This window comes from Thunnus thynnus, chromosome 15, assembly GCF_963924715.1.
Source record: "Thunnus thynnus chromosome 15, fThuThy2.1, whole genome shotgun sequence".
NCBI classification, from domain to species: domain Eukaryota; kingdom Metazoa; phylum Chordata; class Actinopteri; order Scombriformes; family Scombridae; genus Thunnus; species Thunnus thynnus.
The window spans coordinates 2,670,254-2,691,622 of NC_089531.1; the positions used below are offsets into that span (position 1 = coordinate 2,670,254).

The following is a 21,369-nucleotide window of genomic DNA, read 5'->3' on the forward strand; positions in this document are numbered from 1 at the left end:
GGTATCACCCAATAGAATTATTCTTGGTTCTTTGGGGATGGTTGTTCCTATGATGTCACTTAGCTCATTAACTATAGAGATCCAGGATGTATTTAGACATGGGCAGGACCAGAACATATGTATCAGTGTTGCTGTTCCAGTTTTACATCTTGGGCGGAACTCGGAATACTGAGGTTTTATTCTGTGCAACCTGTCAGGGGTGTAGTATATTCTATGAATGAGACTGTATTGTATAATTTTATGTCTACTGTTAAAAAAGAAATACTGACTACCAATACACAGTGATTCCCATTCCGCTTCTTCAAAATTATACTCAAGGTCTTCTTCCCATTTGCGTTTCACTCCTAACAATTCCCACCCTATGATTTGATAAATTCCTGAGTAAGTATAGGATATAAACCCTCTTACTCCTGAATGCACTTAAGAGAGCCAGTCTGAATGTGGGATGGAGCTGGTGAAGCAAATAAGAAACTGATTCTAGGACAGACATGAAGACATCTATCAAGTCAGACGACAGGAAAAATGATTCCAACATTCATATTGATCTGTGATATCTTTGACATCAGGGAAATACTGGAGTTGTGACTATTTTATCTCAGTTTATTGAAATGTGGATTCCAAAGGATGTAGGAAGGACGATGACAGGAAGCTTGTAGACAGATTGTGGGATTGACTGGTGTAATGCTGTAGTGATGTGCTGCTGAATAATAAAGGTTGTTTTACACCTCTCTGTCTGAGCGTCTATATTTACACCAGCAGATGTTTGTGCTTCATCTGTTGGAGCTCAGAGGATCATAATGTAAGTTATCTGCAACTTTTCAAACAATAATCTTCATGTAGCTGCGATTCACAAACTGTAGACACCACGAGAGCTTTGATCAGTCTGCAGCTGCTTCCACATGTTCAGTGTTCTCACTGAATATCTGCTCTTCCAGTGGATCTTTTTCTCTTCATTAATGTTGCAACAATATCACTGTATCACTGTGTAAACGGGTTGTAACCCTGCTGACAGTAATAAACTCCTGAATCTTCAGCCTGAACTCCACTGATGGTCAGAGTGAAGTCAGTGCCGTATCCACTTCCACTAAAACGATATGAAACTCCAGACTGAAGAGTTGTAGGATAATAAATCAGGAGTTTAGGAGCTTCTCCAGATTTCTGAAGGTACCAGCTGAGCACATTACTAACACTTGAACTGGTTTTACATCTGATGGAGACAGTCTGTCCTGGAACAACAGACTGAGATCCAGGAGACTGAGTCACAGTGATTTCTCCTGATGAACCTGGACATGAAAAAGAGGAGAAGGGTTATTGAGACAAATCCAGCTTGGAGAAAGATGATCAACATGAAAACAGAAGAGTATCATTTCTTTAACATGGAGAATAGATGTAAGAAGGTAAATGCTGCTTGTTTCAGTGTTTCTCCATCACAGCAGAACATCATTGTGGTGAACCTGGTTGCATCCTGCAGCAAAGTTTTCACAAGAGAGTCTCACCCTGAACAAGGAGCCCCAGGGTGGCCAGCAGTAGAGTCAGTGACATCATCATTGTGCTGCCGGCGTGTCAGTGGCTCTGAAAGGTCTGGACAGCCACTGATCAACACTGGCCTCTTAACGGCTGGGAGCAGAGAGGCAGGACAGATATGCAAACACAGAGTCAGTCAACTGTAGTTGTCCTCAACATATCATTCTGTTTCCTCCTCACTGCTGGGAGAACTCACTGTAATTTGTAGCTGATACATCAGATTTTTACATTGTACATACTGTAAATAATTCAGGTCAGGTCACAACCAACGATCACATTCATTTTGTGACGGTATGCTGATGATATTATGTTTTTTATTTCTAACACTACAACAGTTTTAGAAGCTCACATTCGTTCAGAAGGTCAAAGACGTCATGTCAAAATGTCCTAGGTGCATTCAATAAAACATTAATGGGAGAATAATTCAGAGGGCTTCCTCATGATGTTAAAGCAGCTGATATAATATTTTAACACACAGTATATACACAACTTTATGGCCTTCAAAAAATTTTTAAAAATTAGGATTTAAGAATTTTTCAGACCTTGAAAGACATGTTTACAATATCTGACAGTATATCACATGGAATATGTGCACTCACAATTAACTGTATGTAAACACTCATTGCTCTGTGTTATTTAAAACATTTTATTCAATCTGAATTTTAATACTTTCAGAGTTTCATTCTGGATGTTTAAAATGGAATTAAAGTCTATTTCCTGTTTGTGAAAGTTACATATTTATCTCAGCCATCATCCCTCCTCTGATGTCTCATTTGAGGTAAAATACACGAAACATGGAGGTAAAACTTTTCAACCAATTGTTACGATTTAGAGCTGAAAACACAAAAAATCTTGACAGAAGACTTGTGAACTTCTACAAAATCTTTGACTCGTGTCTGCACACATTTTGGACTAACAGGTACAAAATGAATCTCTCAGTTTTTTGAAGGCCTTTTTAAAAACATCTTTATACTTTATATCAAACTACACAAACGTTGATAAGTATCAATCTCAGAGATAAAAAGTATCTCTGTATTTACAGTCAGTTGTTATCATGGGCTCATCAGTGTGGAGTGTTTGACGTCTTTAATGCATTTGGTCCACAAATGCAGTTTGTTCAGTGACATGTAATGTATGAATTGCTGAACACAATAAATTATGATCATGATGATCTGCACATGTTGATGCTACATATATTATGGCTCTGCTAGATGTGATTGACACTTTTAGTACCTTTATTTATGTCATCAGTCAGTGTCATTGAGATACAGATCTGTTGTGACAAGAGAGACCAGAGAGCAAGAAACAATTATGGTCAGAAAACCAAACAACCAGCAAACAAGAACAACACGTCTAAAGTCAGACAACCAACAATAAAGCAACAATTACAATTAACATCAATTATTACAGGAATCATGAAAACATCAGATAAAGGTTAAAAATCTTCAAGGGGAATGAAAGAATCTAGCTCGGGGCAGTTTACACTTCATTTAATTTTAACAGATGAAGAGTATCTGGAGCAAATTCTGCCAAGTTTACTATGTACTTTAGTTTACTAGATTGAAATGAGAAGACGTGAGGTAGTTTGGAAGCTTTTACAGTTGACATTTATGAGTGAACATCATGAGATGATTATTCTATCTTGTCAGTTATGAAGTTCATCCAACTTTTTTATACAGAGAAAGATGATGAGTGTGAGATGTGTCATAACATAATGTGATGAAGAGGATTTAACAGCTGAGGTGATGATGGGGCAGCATGAAAGAACAGAATGTCTCTGTTTGATAGATTTTACATTTTGGAGTCAAGATGAATCTTGAATGATTAAATATTTGTTTGACTCAGTAAGAGGTTGTTGAGGTGGGAGGTGGACTGTTTGACCTTCAGGAGGAAAACTGATAGAGACACTATGAACATCATAAATCATCTGTGTGTGTGTGTGTGTGTGTGTGTGTGTGTGTGTGTGTGTGTGTGTGTTCAGTGAACTGTATCAGTCTCTGCAGTAGCTTCCAGCTGCTGCAGTCAGTTCAGTTTCTGTTCAGTCTGACTGAGGGAGGTTTTTGTACGACGCTTTTTCACTGTGTGAACACATCCTGACTGTTGATTTCATGATAACTCTGACAGTAGTAAACTGCTGCATCTTCAGCCTGAACTCCACTGATGGTCAGAGTGAAGTCAGAGTTTGATCCACTGCCTGAAAAACGATCTGGAATCCCTGATTCCACCTGGTCAGCCCTGTAAATGAGGGGTTTAGGAGTCTCTTCATCTCTCTGTTGGTACCAGGCTAAGAAGTCCCCATTATAAACATCCTGACTGGTCCTACAGTTGATGGTTGCAGAGCCTCCCAGAGCAGATCTCACTGCTGCAGGCTGAGTCACTGTGATCTGGCCTCTGGACTCTGAGGATACAGAGACAAAAACATAAAGCAGCGTCATTGTTTTGATGGTTTTGATGGTTTTGTCGGCTTCATTTCAAAGGGACGGATGTTGATAGAGGAGAGGAGTTTGATTCTCTGGACTTTACCTGTGAAGCAGCAGCAGAGGAGAGTCCAGATAAGGACAGAGATCAAAGTCATGTTTTTGATGAGGAGGATTTCTGTGGCTTCTGTTGTGATGAAGGACAGCTGTCAGTCATCCAGTGTTCAACTCTCAGGACTATAAACTCTCCCAGAGCACTGGAGCATGGTGCTGCTGATGCAAAGTGGCTCTCTATGGAAATGCTCTGACTGACTCCAACAGGGACTTGGATTACTCTGATGATGCTGTTTAATCAATGGATCAATCAGTTTATTAGAATATTGTTCAGAATGTAATTTTTATGGTTTCAGCTTTTTCTCTCTGGACACATTTTTTTTCAGAATGTCTCATGTTTATTAATATGTATTTCTAAAGAAATTAAGATCAATTTATCTTTAAAACATGAAATAAATGTACACATTCTGGAAATATCTGTCACTCAGGTGATGTTACTTGTAATTTTACTAACAGAGACTTGTTTTTTTGAGTGAGCCGTGTCTCTCTACAGTGAGAGGTTTTTGTACGACGACTCAGTCGGTTTGTATCACTGTGGTTCACGTTCGGTGGAGGAACCAGACTGGATTTGGGAAGTAAGTTTGTACTCAAATATTACACATAATGTTGACATTTAAAGCTTTAATGTGTTTAAATGTTTGTAGTAGATACAAATATCATCTGTGTTGATTTATATCACTTATATTCTCTTCTGTTTTAATCATGATGTAACTCAGACCAGCTTCAATAAACTGGTCTTTACACATTATTGTCAAACTGAAATGTGAACAGCTTGAGAAGAAAAAAGATTAAAGAACAATACTTCTACTTTTAAAATGTTAACAAAAATTAGTATTTAAATTTCCACTTAATAGTTAACTATTATGAAGTTGAATTAAAATTTATTTCAACGATGTAAAAATGAAAAATGTTTTCATATCTCTGATCCTCTTACTGTGATTGGTTTCTTACTGTAAGATAATATTTAGTGTGATTTATATTTTTTGGTGGTGGGAGCTGTGATTATGAAAGTTTCTGATGCTGATTTGTGTTTTCATATTTTCTGTTAACAGGATATAATTGAGATAGATGTGATCCAGTATGAGGCCGAGGTCAAAGGTCATGACCAAGTAATTTCTAACCAAAAGTCTCCGGCCAATCTCTCTCCTCATTGGTCGGTAAATGGGTTGATTATCATTTTAAAACATTGGATCAAATCATAATATGGTAAGAATTGATGGAGAGAAGCTGTGATGGAAAACTTAATTGATTTCCCCCGAGACAATCATTGTCCATAAACTGTTTTCCTTAAATTGTTCTGACATATTTTCATTCATCTTAAAAACTGCAATGTGCAAATTATTTAATCTATTTAATATGTGTGTGTGTGTGTGTGTGTGTGTGTGTGTGTGTGTGTGTGTGTGTTCAGTGAACTGTATCAGTCTCTGCAGTAGCTTCCAGCTGCAGCAGTCAGTTCAGTTTCTGTTCAGTCTGACTGAGGGAGGTTTTTGTACGACGCTTTTTCACTGTGTGAACACATACTGACTGTTGATATAGTGATAGCTCTGACAGTAGTAAACTGCTGCATCTTCAGCCTGAACTCCACTGATGGTCAGAGTGAAGTCAACTCCATTCCCTGCTCCACTTCCACTGAATCTGGAGGAGATTCCTGTAAATCTGTCTGATGTGTAGTAGATCAGAAGTTTAGGAGCTTCTCCAGTTTTCTGATGGTACCAGGACAGATAGTATTGTGAACCAGAGTATTGAGCAACTTGTCTATTAGCTTTACAGTCAATAGAGACAGTTTGACCAAGCTGCAGTGATTTGGCTGCTGGTTGAGTCAAGACAACATTTTGTCCAACAGACCCTGAGGAGAGAGAAGAAACACTGGACATGAGATGGTGAAACTCAGCTACACTCCAGATGATTTTCACATGACAGAAAAATGATTTTCCTCACCCTGAGTGAAGCAGAGGAGAGTCCAGATGAGGACGGAGATCAAAGTCATGTTTTTGATGAGGAGGATTTCTGTGGCTTCTGTTGTGATGAAGGACAGCTGTCAGTCATCCAGTGTTCAACTCTCAGGACTATATACTCTCCCAGAGCACTGGAGCATGGTGCTGCTGATGCAAAGTGGCTCTCTATGGAAATGCTCTGACTGAGGTTTTAACAAAATGCGTCAGTGTTCATGTTTATGCTGATTTCTATCAGTTAATTCACGTCTACAAATGTCTACTATCTTATTTAGAACTGTAAAGGCTGTCAGTTTCATTTTACCACAAATTTAACATCATATACGAAACATAATTATTAAGTTTGGAAATTTGTGGGTTTTGCTTTAGTGAGTTTCTGTATAAACCAGCTGTGTTTTACAAATACATAACGGTTTTAATGAGTTTCTTGACTTCATAACCAGAGAGCCTGCCTTTAAAACACCTCTCTTATTACACTTACTGTCCCTCAGGTTTCTTCATCTGCACATTTTAAAGCTGCTGATCACACTGATATCATCATATATTGTTTTATATCACAACATTCTTTAGATACAAACATAATGGAATCACTGGTTAATTCACTGACAGACTTCATTCACATCAGTGTTGCTCTGAGCTCAGTTTGGTCTCACAGAAAGTCACAGTACAAACCTGCTGCTACATGATAAACAGTACATGTGACCATACAAGTCCTTCTTCTGTAGTAACTACGTTCTTATCTCTCTATCTCTTTACCTCATTATGGTATAATTAAAGATATAATATGTATATTATCACGTTACTGTAAGTTTGCCTGTTATGAGCTGCTGCAGTGCTGGACCAACATGGCCGCTAGGAACTATTTATCAAAAGTATAGATCCATTTCTCGACTTGTTCTTATTCAAATTTAGACAACGAAGTAGACGACATAATGCATAATGAATCTCTGGAGTGTGGGTGAAGCTTACCTGCCAAACATACATGCATAAAAAATGATTGTCATAACTACCATGAGCAAAGGGCAAAAACATTTGATTTTATTCCTCTCATCCATATACATATGTACTGATTCATACAAGGAAGTTACACCAAAATCCATTTGTTCAGACAGGCATTTGGGTATTATGTGCCATTTTATCTTAATTTGTCCATTTTATCTGCTCTCCTTGAATATTTTATCTGGTGTTTTTGCTTTTTATTTATTCAGATTTTATTTTATTTTATTTTATTTCTTTGACTGTGAAGCACTTTGTAACTGGTATTTGTGAAAGGTGCTATATAAATAAACTTTGCTTGCCGTAAGTTCTGGGAAGTTATACAGTAAATTTTTGGAAGTTACACTCTAAATCCCCAATTGTTACTCCCTTGTTTCTCGTTGTTTTGTTTTCTTCCGCTGTAACAACATTTAAGTACCAGTAAGAACCGGGAAGTATTTTAGATGTACGGATTCATACAAGGAAATTACACTGTAAAACGCAGGCTGTATTATAAAGTTGTACCAAAAATCTTAAGGCCGGATGAAAGAATCTAGCTCGGGGCAGTTTGCACTTCATTTAATTTTAACAGATGAAGAGTATCTGGAGCAAATTCTGCCAAGTTTACTATGTACTTTAGTTTACTAGATTGAAATGAGAGAAGACGTGAGGTAGTTTGGAAGCTTTTACAGTTGACTTTTATGAGTGAACATCATGAGATGATTATTCTATCTTGTCAGTTATGAAGTTCATACAACTTTTTTATACAGAGAACAATGATGAGTGTGAGATGTGTCATAACATAATGTGATGAAGAGGATTTAACAGCTGAGGTGATGATGGGACAGCATAAAAGAACAGAATGTCTCTGATAGATTTTACATTTTGGGGTCAAGATGAATCTTGAATGATTAAATATTTGTTTGACTCAGTAAGAGGTTGTTGAGGTGGGAGGTGGACTGTTTGACCTTCAGGAGGAAAACTGATAGAGACACTATGAACATCATAAATCATCTGTGTGTGTGTGTGTGTGTGTGTGTGTGTGTGTGTGTGTGTGTGTGTGTGTGTGTGTGTGTGTGTGTTCAGTGAACTGTATCAGTCTCTGCAGTAGCTTCCAGCTGCAGCAGTCAGTTCAGTTTCTGTTCAGTCTGACTGAGGCAGGTTTTTGTACGACGCTTTTTCACTGTGTGAACACATTCTGACTGTTGATATAGTGAAAACTCTGACAGTAATAAACTGCTGCATCTTCAGCCTGAACTCCACTGATGGTCAGAGTGAAGTCAGTTTTTGATCCACTGCCTGAAAAACGATCTGGAATCCCTGATGCTAGAGTGGTAGCATAGTAAATGAGAAGTTTAGGAGTTTCTCCATCTCTCTGTTGGTACCAGGCTAAACGGTTTGAATTATAAACATCCTGACTGGTCCTACAGCGGATGGTTGTGGATCCTCCCAGAGCAGATGTCACTGCTGCAGGCTGAGTCACTGTGACCTGGCCTCTGGACTCTGAGGATACAGAGACAAAAACATAAAGCAGCGTCATGGTTTTGATGGTTTTGATGGTTTTGTCGGCTTCATTTCAGAGGGACGGATGTTCATAGAGGAGAGGAGTTTGATTCTCTGGACTTTACCTGTGAAGCAGCAGCAGAGGAGAGTCCAGATGAGGACGGAGATCAAAGTCATGTTTTTGATGAGGAGGATTTCTGTGGCTTCTGTTGTGATGAAGGACAGCTGTCAGTCATCCAGTGTTCAACTCTCAGGACTATAAACTCTCCCAGAGCACTGGAGCATGGTGCTGCTGATGCAAAGTGGCTCTCTATGGAAATGCTCTGACTGACTCCAACAGGGACTTGGATTACTCTGATGATGCTGCTTAATCAATGGATCAATCAATTTACCAGATTATTGATTATCTATGTGTCAGTGATCATTTTCTGTGTTTCATTTATGTTCTGTGAACAGATTGTCTTCAGAAATGTCTGTTTTGATTCATTTTACATCTACAACACTCAGTTCTAATTCAAGACATAATTTAAAATACAGTAAACATGAAACAAGATGATTAATTTTACAATAAAAATATAAATTATTGGCCTACTGTTATATATTTTCATATCATCCAGCTGTGTTTCACAGACTGAGGCTGTTTTTGTAGAGTTTGTTGTGTTCAAAGCCAGAGAGCCGTGTCTCTCTACAGTGAGAGGTTTTTGTACGACGACTCAGTCAGTTTGTATCACTGTGGTGGACTTTTGGTGGAGGAACCAGACTGGATGTTAACTGTAAGTACCTTTAATTTCTACAAGAATTTAAATTCTTTTTTTATTCTATTTTCAGTTGATAAATTCAGGCTTTACTTAAACATTTTGGCTGCTAGTTTTATAAATTTTATATTTTTGCAGTGATCACTACAGGCTTCACAGTGATACAAATAAAAATCCATCTGATGAAAGAAGTCTTTAGTTACACAGAAACTTTAGTTGAGACAGTTTCTACATTCATATCATTTATACTATTATTAAAAAGTACAACTGCTTATTTGAAGACAATATAATTCAGTTTTCAGAGTCTGAATGACAGAAAATCTTCTTTATTAATTTAACGTAGTGATTATATAATTTCATCTGAAGAAATCTACCAGACATTTATTTAGTGAGTGTTTTATCTGGAAACATTTCATGTGTTTAACTCAATCTTCCTCTCAGAATAATGAATTTCATGACATGTCACATCCTCATTATAACCAGTGAATACCATAATATCACTGTAGCTGATTTAACCTCATGTTGTATTAATAGGATTAATTTTGTAAGTTGGAAAAAGTATTTTAGTGCTTAAAATATTTGTCATTAGTGAAGTCTGTCTGTTTTCATAGTTCAGTAGTGATGCCTATGTAAATGAGGAGATTAAACACAAACTGTCACTTTAACGTTTTGGCTTCAACTTAAAAATATGGATGCTCAAATAAAAGTATTTCTGCCTTTCTGTAATGCATAATATTTACTTCTTTAACATTGATGTTTAAGTTTTTGAGTAAATTAAAGTAGTTGAAGAGTTGTTTGCTTGGAACCTTTTATCTTTAGTATTGAAACCTGTCTGTTGCCATGGTTCATCAGTGATGCCTGTCTGTTGCCATGGTTACTGAGCTCAGAGAGGGAAGTGAAACACTGAAGACCAGTTTTATCCAGTCTGAGGAAGACCAACAGAACCAGCAGCCTCCTCTGCTGCAACCAACAGGGTGGAGTTTATTTTCTCTTTGCATGAACTTTCTTCATGTTTTCTCTCTGTCTCCTCCTCCAGTGGGTCGAGTCACCCCCACCTTGACGGTGCTGCCCCCCTCCAGCGAGGAGCTGCAGCAGGGGAAGGCCACGCTCGTGTGTCTGGCCAACAAGGGCTACCCCTCAGACTGGAGTCTGGCCTGGAAGGTGGACGGCAGCAGCAGCAGCAGCTTGGAGCAGAGCAGGAGCCCCGGGGTGCTGCAGAATGATGGCCGCTACAGCTGGAGCAGCACCCTGAGGCTCCCTGCAGACCAGTGGAGGAAGGTGGGCTCTGTGACCTGTGAGGCCACCCAGGGCTCCCAGACTCCAGTCTCAGAGACACTGAGGAGAGACCAGTGTTCCCAGTCCTGACCTGACTCACTGCTACTGCTTTTACTCTGCTACTGCTCTCACTTTGATCTCTGCAACTATCTCTCTCTTTTATTTCACATGTTTCAGTAACAATATTTACTTGCTTGTTGTAATGTTTCAATATAATTTCAGTATTTCCAGACAATAAAGATCTGTTCATCAAATCACTTGTTTTCATCTTTATTATTATAAAAGTGTCTTAATTATTTTCTCTTAATGGTAACAGTAATGATATTAAATCCTGATAAAAACTGAGTTATAAATGTTTCAACTGCTCTATAAAGACTTCAGAAGGAAAATGTAAGATCACATAATGTATTGATTCATATACTGTATATTAGGAAAGTATTTACACTCAAACAACACTCTTAGATATTATGTGATTAATGCTACACAGTCATGGTGGTAGTAAGTCTATAATTTGTTTTCATAGTTTACAATAAAGCCATAATAATTGTAGAAAATGCTTTGCTGGAGTCACTTCAGATTTGTCTATAATAATTAGTAATTGATTAATTTTAATGAAAGATCCTCCGATCATCTTATGTTACTGAAGTGTGTCAGTGCAAAGAGTCTAATATTTTTATTTTTTCAGATGTATTAAAAGCATATACATAATTTTTTAAACAAAATCACAAAACCCTCAGAAATATGTTCTATTTCTGAAATAAAAAGCAAAATATCATCAGCATAAAGAGATATAAAATGAGTGTGATCTGACATTTTAACCCTGGACATTTTTACAAACTGCTTCTGCTGAAGAGCTGAAACACAAAGACAAATGAAAGAGATGAAAAAGGGAAAGAATTCAATTATTAATTAATTTGATAATCAATTAAATGTTTTTTGGTTTATATTATAAATACTTGCTGCTGGAATAAAAACATGCAAAATGACAAATATATGACACATGACATGATTAGTAATTTTACAACACAAATGATAGTAGATTTTATCATGATAACATTTTGTAATTTATGTCTAAAAACTTGTATGTTTGTGTATCTGTAAAAATGGTAAGAGATCAAATAAATAAATAATAGTTTTAGTGTTCATGTGTTGTAGTCAGTGGATTAAACTTATTAAAGAATTGAAATCATACTTCAACAGAGGTTAGATTTGATGTTCAGCCAACTGTTTCATATTCTGTATTAATGAAAGCATTAAAATAAATCTTTTTTCTTGTTAAATACAGAATATTTAGTGTTAAAATGTTCAAATTAAAAGATTAAAACCTCTGTTGTTTTTGTTTGAGTGCAGCTGTTGAGTCAGATCAGTTCCTCTTCAGCTGAGGGAGGTTTTTGTACGACGTTGTATCACTGTGTGAACAAGCTTTGATACTGCTGACAGTAATAAACTCCTGAATCTTCAGCCTGAACTCCACTGATGGTCAGAGTGAAGTCATTGCCTGATCTTCTTCCAGTAAAATGACCTGAAACTCCAGAGTATGTAGCTAAATATATCAGAAGTTTAGGAGCTTCTCCAGATTTCTGAAGGTACCAGTGGAGGGAGGTACCAACATATGAATTGGCTTTACATGTGATGGAGACATTCTGTCCTGGAACAACAGACTGAGATCCAGGAGACTGAGTCAGGATTTTTTGTCCTGATGAACCTGGAAAACATGAAAAAGAGGAGAAGGGTTACTGAGACAAATCCAGCTTGGAGAAAGATGATCAACATGAAAACAGAAGAGTATCATTTCTTTAACATGGAGAATAGACGGAAGAAGGTAAATGCTGCTTGTTTCAGTGTTTCTCCATCACAGCAGAGCATCATTGTGGTGAACCTGGTTGCATCCTGAAGCAAAGTTTTCACAAGAGAGTCTCACCCTGAACAAGGAGCCCCAGGGTGGCCAGCAGTAGAGTCAGTGACATCATCATTGTGCTGCCGGCGTGTCAGTGGCTCTGAAAGGTCTGGACAGCCACTGATCAACAATGGCCTCTTAACGGCTGGGAGCAGAGAGGCAGGACAGATATGCAAACACACAGAGTCAGTCAACTGTAGCTGTCCTCAACATATCATGCTGTTTCCTCCTCACTGCTGGGAGAACTCAACATTTACATCATCCATAACATAAAGGAGTGACAATCTGAGGGAGAGAACTTCATTAAGCAGTTAGAAAGACTGATGTGAAATGTGTAAATGAAGAATTTTGAGGCTAATTTCACAGAATTGTTTTCAGTTTTTTTTAAACATGGCTGATATTTTGTTTTTCTCAAGTGCAGAATGTGCAACTAGTGATGTGAAAGGCCCCAAATCCAGAGTTTTACAGATTTATGGAGGTGTTTCTTCATTAAATGTGTTTGATTTCTTAAATGTGTATTCTATTGAATACATATTTATTTAAGATATGTATCATTTCTTTATGTCCTTTGAGAATATAACTTCTCATCCATATTATTTTCAAACATATTGGAATGGTGTTTTTGATACTCCTCTTCCTTGGTTAAACATTTTTAGATGTATTTACTCGTCATCTTGCTCTACTTATTTATGGGCCTTTCAGTTAAAAATGTTTTATAAGATGTTACCAACAAGAAAAATGCTTAAGATATGGAGAATGACTGAGGATAATATTTATAGATTTTGTGGTGATGAGGAGGAGGATATTATACATTTATTTGTCCAGTGGTTTCATCCTTTTGGCAGCAGGTAGCAAATTGGTTATCTGAACAAGCAAACCTTTTACCTTTATCCCCTCTCAATATTATTTGGGGTTATCAAGATGATACAAACATGTTATTGAATATTATTGTGCTGCTTGGCAAGCTTTATATATTTGATTCTCTAAAAAAAAGCTGGTTTTGAGTTCCTTCATATTACATTTAAAACATTCATATTTGCAGGAAAAGATCATTATTAAATAATTATATATTATTATTAAAAGCAGAGCAAAAAGCTCAGACATAAATAAATGGGAGATCTTGACAATATCAAAAACTTGGGATACAGAACTATGATTATTCTATGTTATCATAAATTAACATTATCTCTTTTTTATTTAGTTCCTTCTATAACATGACGTGTTTAATTTAAATTGCTGTATAAGTGAATATTTTTGAACCACAATCACATATAGTGCTTGACATGTATGTATGTATATGTATGTTTGTATATGTGTACATATATGTATATATGTGGTATGTCTGTTGTTTTTGTTTGTGTGTGTGAGTACTGAATATGTGTTTTATGTTTGTGTAAAATAAAACAAGAAAAAAAAAAGATCTAATGCAAATTTAAAAATAGGAGTGAGAATGGTTAGAACACTTCTTATAACTTCTGATCTGATTAGTAATTGAAAGAAGGAAAAATTAGGATTTTGTGATGTTTGGTCGGATGTCATCAGCATACAAGCTGATCTTTTTGATGGTGTGAATGAAATGATGCCTGAGATGCCAGCCCGTTCTCACTCCCAACTCGTCACACATTGAAGCTTGGTCAGGACCCTGTACTGTCACATTTTAACGCACTGGGTACCCCTTTAGCGTCATTTTTCAACATGCAGGGTAGTCCGACAGACTTCTGTTGAACTCCCACAACGTCTGAAATAGATGCCATGAGACCAATGACGTCTATATAAGGTGACAAATTTCAGCCTGGTCACCAGAATAAAACGTTGGCATTGTATGTTTGTGCAAACCACAGATACCTTGAATATCTACATTTCAACACCTGTAATACGGAGCATATTTACATTTCAACAATACGTTTCATATCAACATTTCTGAAGTGACATACTTCACGTGACATCTATATGAGCTGAATTTCTTATTAGGAGGTGGAGGGGTTGTAACGTTGTTGGCAGAAAGTTGGAAATCATCACAGAGCACGGTTCCTTGCCGTTTTTATTTTATTTTTATTTTAACCCAAATCATGATCTTTCCCTAACCCTAACCAAGTGGGTTTTGTGCCTAAACCTCACCAGACCTTAACCACTGTGTTGTCACACCATAAAATATAATTATTTTTTAACAGTGACTGCTGTGATACTGCACGTTGAAAAACGACACTAAAGGGGTACCCAGTGCGTTAAAAAGTGACACTACGGGGTCCTGACCAAGCTTCCATATGTGACGAGTTGGGAGTGAGAACGTGTTGGAGATGCTGATGCATTTCCTAACGGAAGAAACCAGGAGTCCAAAAAAATCAAAAGAGGAGAAGAGAAACAAGTCCTCCATGTCTAATAAACATTTGTAATTATATTTGTATTGATATATATTTACATTTATGATGGAAGATAGTGAACGATCTGTATATACTTGTTAAATACCCACTGGTGTGTGTGTATGTGTGTGTGTGTGTGTGTGTGTGTGTGTGTGTGTGTGTGTATGTGTGTGTGTGTGTGTGTGTGTGTTCAGTGAACTGTATCAGTCTCTGCAGTAGCTTCCAGCTGCAGCAGTCAGTTCAGTTTTTGTTCAGTCTGACTGAGGGAGGTTTTTGTACGACGCTTTTTCACTGTGTGAACACAAACTGACTGTTGGGATAGTGGAAACTCTGACAGTAATAAACTCCTGAATCTTCAGCCTGAACTCCACTGATGGTCAGAGTGAAGTCAGAGTTTGATCCACTGCCTGAAAAACGATCTGGAATCCCTGATGCTCGTCTGGTAGCATAGTAAATGAGAAGTTTAGGAGTTTCTCCATCTTTCTGTTGGTACCAGGCTAAACGGTCTGAACCATAAACATTCTGACTGGTCCTACAGCTGATGGTTGTGGATCCTCCCAGAGCAGATCTCACTGCTGCAGGCTGAGTCACTGTGACCTGGCCTCTGGACTCTGAGGATACAGAGACAAAAACATAAAGCAGCGTCATGGTTTTGATGGTTTTGATGGTTTTGTCGGCTTCATTTCAGAGGGACGGATGTTCATAGAGGAGAGGAGTTTGATTCTCTGGACTTTACCTGTGAAGCAGCAGCAGAGGAGAGTCCAGATGAGGACAGAGATCAAAGTCATGTTTTTGATGAGGAGGATTTCTGTGGCTTCTGTTATGATGAAGGACAGCTGTCAGTCATCCAGTGTTCAACTCTCAGGACTATAAACTCCCCCAGAGCACTGGAGCATGGTGCTGCTGATGCAAAGTGGCTCTCTATGGAAATGCTCTGACTGACTCCATCAAGGACTTGGATTACTCTGATGATGCCGTTTCATCAACGGATCAATCAATTTACCAGATTATTGATTATCTATTTGTCAGTGATCATTTTATGTGTTTCATTTATGTTCTGTGAACAGATTGTCTTTAGAAATGTCTGTTTTGATTCATTTTACATCTACAACACTCAGTTTTAATTCAAGACATAATTTAAAATACAGTAAACATGAAACAAAATGATTAATTTTAGAATAAAAATATAAATTATTGGCCTACTGTTATATATTTTCATATCATCCAGTTGTGTTTCACAGACTGAGACTGTTTTTGTAGAGTTTGTTGTGTTCAAAGTCAGGGAGCCGTGTCTCTCTACAGTGAGAGGTTTTTGTACGACGACTCAGTCAGTTTGTATCACTGTGGTGGACTTTTGGTGGAGGAACCAGACTGGATGTTGGAAGTAAGTTTCTGCTCAAATATTAAATATCGAATCATCAGTTAAATTCATGAAATTTCTGTGTCTGAACATTTGTAGTAGATATAAGTTTCCACTGAGCTGATCTAAAACACTTTAAAGTCTCAATTTTATTGTTCATTTCTCCTCTTTAACCTTGAAGTTGAACTCAAAGCAGCTTTACTGAACTTTTCTTTACATGTTCCAGTTAGTTTGTTAAATGTGAACAGCAGAAAGATTAAAGAGCAACAATCCTACTTTAAACATGTTTTTAAATTTTAATCTTTAAATCTCCAATTTGAGTGAAAGTTGAGTTAAATTTATTCTGAACAGTGTGGGTGATGATAAAAAAAAAATGCTGCACGTCTCTCATCATTTAAAATGACAGAAATTGTCTTTTAACCTCAGTTTGAAATATTTCTTTGTTCTTAAAGATATTTGTTTCTTTAATATGTCTTAACATGTTGTGTATATTACGGCTGTCTGTTAGTTTTTGCTCATAATGTCCTTTAACACTGAATCTGATTAACTGTTGCTCTTTTGATAGTTTTGTCAGTAAAGTTGTTGGTATAAATTCTAAAATTAAATCAAGGATGTCTAAGATATATTTACAAACTTTATATCTTTATTTTCAGTAAATAGTGTAAAATAAAATGCAGTAAAGAGTCATATGAGGACTCTTTCTGTGTTGATCTGCATGAGAGGTTTCTTAAAGGGAAGTGAAACAATGTGTGAGTGAGTGACTGGTGGAGCAGAAAAAACATCTGACAGAAACTCCTTAAAGGGGAAAATCCACTCTCACACAGTAAAGGTGTCCAAGTGTCTGGTGTTTGATTGACAGATGTGTGGTCCCTGTCCTCTAATGTGATTGGTGTCTCCTAGGTGATGTCCGTCCCACCCTGACGGTGCTGCCCCCCTCCAGCGAGGAGCTGCAGCAGGGGAAGGCCACGCTCATGTGTCTGGCCAACGATGGCTTCCCCTCAGACTGGAGTCTGGCCTGGAAGGTGGAAGGCATTAGCAGCAGCAGCTTGGAGCAGAGCAGGAGCCCCGGGGTGCTGCAGAAGGACGGCCGCTACAGCTGGAGCAGCACCCTGAGGCTCCCTGCAGACCAGTGGAGGAAGGTGGGCTCTGTGACCTGTGAGGCCACCCAGGGCTCCCAGACTCCAGTCTCAGAGACACTGAGGAGAGACCAGTGTTCCCTGTCCTGACCTGACTCACTGCTACTGCTTTTACTCTGCTACTGCTCTCACTCTGATCTCTGCAACTATCTCTCTCTTTTATTTCACATGTTTCAGTAACAATATTTACTTGCTTGTTGTAATGTTTCAATATAATTTCAGTATTTCCAGACAATAAAGATCTGTTCATCAAATCACTTGTTTTCATCTTTATTATTATAAATGTGTCTTAATTATTTTCACTTAATGGTAACAGTAATGATGGTAAATCCTGATAAAAACTGAGTTATAAATGTTTCAACTGCTCTATGAAGACTTCCGAAGGAAAATGTAAGATCACATAATGTATTGATTCATTTACTGTATATTAGGAAAGTATTTACACTCAAACAACACTCTTAGATATTATGTGATTAATGCTACACAGTCATGGTGGTAGTAAGTCTATAATTTGTTTTCATAGTTTACAGTAAAGTCATAATAATTGTAGAAAATGCTTTGCTGGAGTCACTTCAGATTTGTCTGTAATAATTAGTAATTGAGTAGTTTTAATGAAAAATCCCCAATCATCTTATGTTACTGAAGTGTGTCAGTGCAAAGAGTCTAATATTTTTATTTTTTCAGATGTATTAAAAGCACATACATAATCTTTTAAACAAAATCACAAAACCCTCAGAAATATGTTCTAATTCTGAAATAAAAAGCAAAATATCATCAGCATAAAGAGATATAAAATGAGTGTGATCTGACATTTTAACTCTGGACATTTTTACAAACTGCTTCTACTGAACAAGACAACAGAAATGATAGTAAATTTCATCATGATAACATTTTGTAATTTATTTCTAAAAAATTGTATGTTTGAGTATCTATGAAAAATAGTAAGAGATGAAATAAATAAATAATAATAGTTTTAGTGTTCATGTGTTGTAGTCAGTAGATTAAACTTATTAAAGAATTGAAATCATACTTCAACAGAGGTTAGATTTGATGTTCAGCCAAATGTTTTATATTCTGTATTAATGAAAGTATTTAAAATAAAAAAATGTTGTTAAATACAGAATGATTAGTGTGTTAATGATTATGTTAAAATGAAATTATTAAAACCTCTGTTGTTTTTGTTTGAGTGCAGCTGTTGAGTCAGATCAGTTCCTCTTCAGCTGAGGGAGGTTTTTGTACGACATTGTATCACTGTGTGAACGGGAAGCTGTTATCCTGCTGACAGTAATAAACTCCTGAATCTTCAGCCTGAACTCCACTGATGGCCAGAGTGAAGTCAGTGCCGTATCCACTTCCACTAAAACGATCTGAAACTCCAGGCTGACGGGATTGAGCATTATAAATCAGGAGTTTAGGAGCTTCTCCAGATTTCTGAAGGTACCACTGGAGGTCGTTATAAACTCTTGAACTGGTTTTACATCTGATGGAGACAGTCTGTCCTGGAACAACAGACTGAGATCCAGGAGACTGAGTCAGGATGATTTCTCCTGATGAACCTGGAAAACATGAAAAAGAAGAGAAGGGTCATTGAGACAAATCCAGCTTGGAGAAAGATGATCAACATGAAAACAGAAGAGTATCATTTCTTTAACATGGAGAATAGATGGAAGAAGGTAAATGCTGCTTGTTTCAGTGTTTCTCCATCACAGCAGAACATCATTGTGATGAACCTGGTTGCATCCTGAAGCAAAGTTTTCACAAGAGAGTCTCACCCTGAACAAGGAGCCCCAGGGTGGCCAGCAGTAGAGTCAGTGACATCATCATTGTGCTGCTGGCGTGTCAGTGGCTCTGAAAGGTCTGGACAGCCACTGATCAACACTGGCCTCTTAACGGCTGGGAGCAGAGAGGCAGGACAGATATGCAAACACAGAGTCAGTGAACTGTAGCTGTCCTCAACATATCATGCTGTTTCCTCCTCACTGCTGGGAGAACTCACTGTAATTTGTAGCCGATACCTCAGATTTTTACATTGTAGATACTGTAAATAATTAGATGTAGACATGCTGATGTAATTGATGGCTTGTTTTGGGACTCTCACATGTGTTGAATCAGGTGGAGTTTATATACAGACCTTCTTGGTCAAATGCTGAGTCAGGTCACAACCAACGATCACATTCATTTTATGTGACGGTATGCTGATGATATTATGTTTTTTATTTCTAACACTACAACAGTTTTACAAGCTCACATTCGTTCAGAAGGTCAAAGACGTCATGTCAAAATGTCCTAGGTGCACTCAATAAAACATTAATGGGAGAATAATTCAGAGGGCTTCCTCTTGATGTTAAAGCACCTGATATAATAGTTTAACACACAGTATATACACAACTTTATGGCCCTCAAAAAATTGAAAAAATGTGGGATTTAACAAGTTTTCAGACCTTGAAAGACATGTTTACAATATCTGACAGTATATCACATGGAATATGTGCACTCACAAGTAACTGAATGTAGACTCTCATTGCTCTGTGTTATTTAAAACATTTCATTTAATCTGAATTTTAATACTTTCAGAGTTTCATTCTGGTTGTTTAAAATGGAATTAAATGCTATTTCCTCTTTGTGAAAGTTACATATTTATCTCAGCCATCATCCCTCCTCTGATGTCTCATTTGAGGTAAAATACAAGAAACATGAAGGTAAAACTTTCCAACCAATTGTTATGATTTAGAGCTGAAAACACAAAAAGTCTTAGCGGTGGATTTTTGTCTATGAGTCTGTCTGAGTCTTTGGGTGAATCCCAATTTCCTTAAATTGCATCCACGTTTCCCTCACTTGCATCTTTTCTTTGTATCCTAATTCTTCCCACTAAAGATGCAAGGAAAAGATGTGAGGAGAGAGGAAGCATGAAAATATGGTTTTAGAGAAATGAGACGTCCTTTCCTCTGAAGCGTCACATGAAGCAACGTTGGTTTTGGACGACGGTGGCAGCTGATCAGCTGTCAGTCGGTTTTAACAGCTGTAGAGACTTCTGATGGAGTTTGTGTCTACACACATGTGCACTGTGTTAACACTAATAAAGGTTCACAGTTATCACTGCCAGCAGCTGTTTTCTCTCTGCAGCCTGTTACCTGTTTAACAAACACCTGCACATGAATAAAAACCTGCATTCAGTATTTATACTGTGTCCTGCTCAGAGACACAGGAACCATTTCAACTGAATGCATTTCTATTCTTTATTCATTATTTGAGTCTGTATTTGTTTATATTCTGGTTGCAATTCATTATTTAATGACTCAGAACATAATTAGGATGACCTTTGAACACTGTAAATTATTTATTAGACTAAATGTTTCAAGTAAAAAGGAAATTATATAACTCATATCACCCGATGCTCAGAGACTTTCAGCCTCACATGTGACTGAATGGAAATGACGATAAATGATGTAAAATAAAAAAGTGTTTAAAATGTGTTTCTTGCTGATAGACAGACTCTCTCTGACTCTAATTTATGTATTATAAAAGTTAATGGGGGAAATAACAGATCATGAAAAGAAAAATCTTTCTAATAAATGAAGAAAGTTGTTTATGGTTCTTTTGTTGATCAGACTGACAATTAACACAGATGTTTAACTAGATGGTGAATCAGAAAACAAATAAAATATAAAACTTGGAAGTGATACATTTGAGTTTAATCTGTAATCTGTCTCCAGTCAGTGATGTTGTGATGTATCAGATCAGTCTGATCAGCTGCAGCGTCTAATCAATGTCTGATATCCAATAAGGAGGCGTGTCGGCTGATAAATGATGCTCATGGCTCTTCAGAGATCCTTCCTCACTCCTCGCTCTTCATAGCAGAAATAAACACTTTGAGACAACCTTCTAAACTAAAGACCGGAAGAATTTCTGGGTCTAGCGAGGAGTGAGGAGCAATCAATTAAGCGATCAATTAAGGGATCAATTAAGGGAATTGAGATGCAACTTTTGACTCATGCCTTCACACATTCTGGACTAGCTGGTGCAATATTAATATGTTGGTGTTGCAGTAAAATTAAGTATTTTAAAGGCCTTTTTAAAACATCTTTACACTTAATATCAAAC

General features: G+C 37.2%; 4 gene segments (V, D, J or C); 1 reads left to right on the forward strand and 3 right to left on the reverse strand.

Moving 5' to 3' along the window:
- Nucleotides 1-978: 978 nt before the first annotated feature.
- On the reverse strand, nt 979-1,548 carry LOC137198563 (Ig kappa chain V region 3368-like). The segment is given in 2 exon segments: nt 979-1,283; nt 1,497-1,548. Coding segments are annotated over 2 exon segments (357 nt in total).
- A 2,046-nt stretch (nt 1,549-3,594) lies between these two features.
- LOC137199083 (Ig kappa chain V region 3374-like) lies at nt 3,595-15,705 on the reverse strand. The segment is given in 2 exon segments: nt 3,595-3,922; nt 15,509-15,705. Coding segments are annotated over 2 exon segments (375 nt in total).
- Nucleotides 4,008-10,756, forward strand: LOC137198485 (Ig kappa-b4 chain C region-like). The segment is given in 4 exon segments: nt 4,008-4,094; nt 5,108-5,164; nt 9,183-9,258; nt 10,277-10,756. Coding segments are annotated over 4 exon segments (549 nt in total).
- A 2,811-nt stretch (nt 15,706-18,516) lies between the features above and the next one.
- Nucleotides 18,517-19,086, reverse strand: LOC137198565 (immunoglobulin kappa variable 2-28-like). The segment is given in 2 exon segments: nt 18,517-18,824; nt 19,041-19,086. Coding segments are annotated over 2 exon segments (354 nt in total).
- Nucleotides 19,087-21,369: the final 2,283 nt, after the last annotated feature.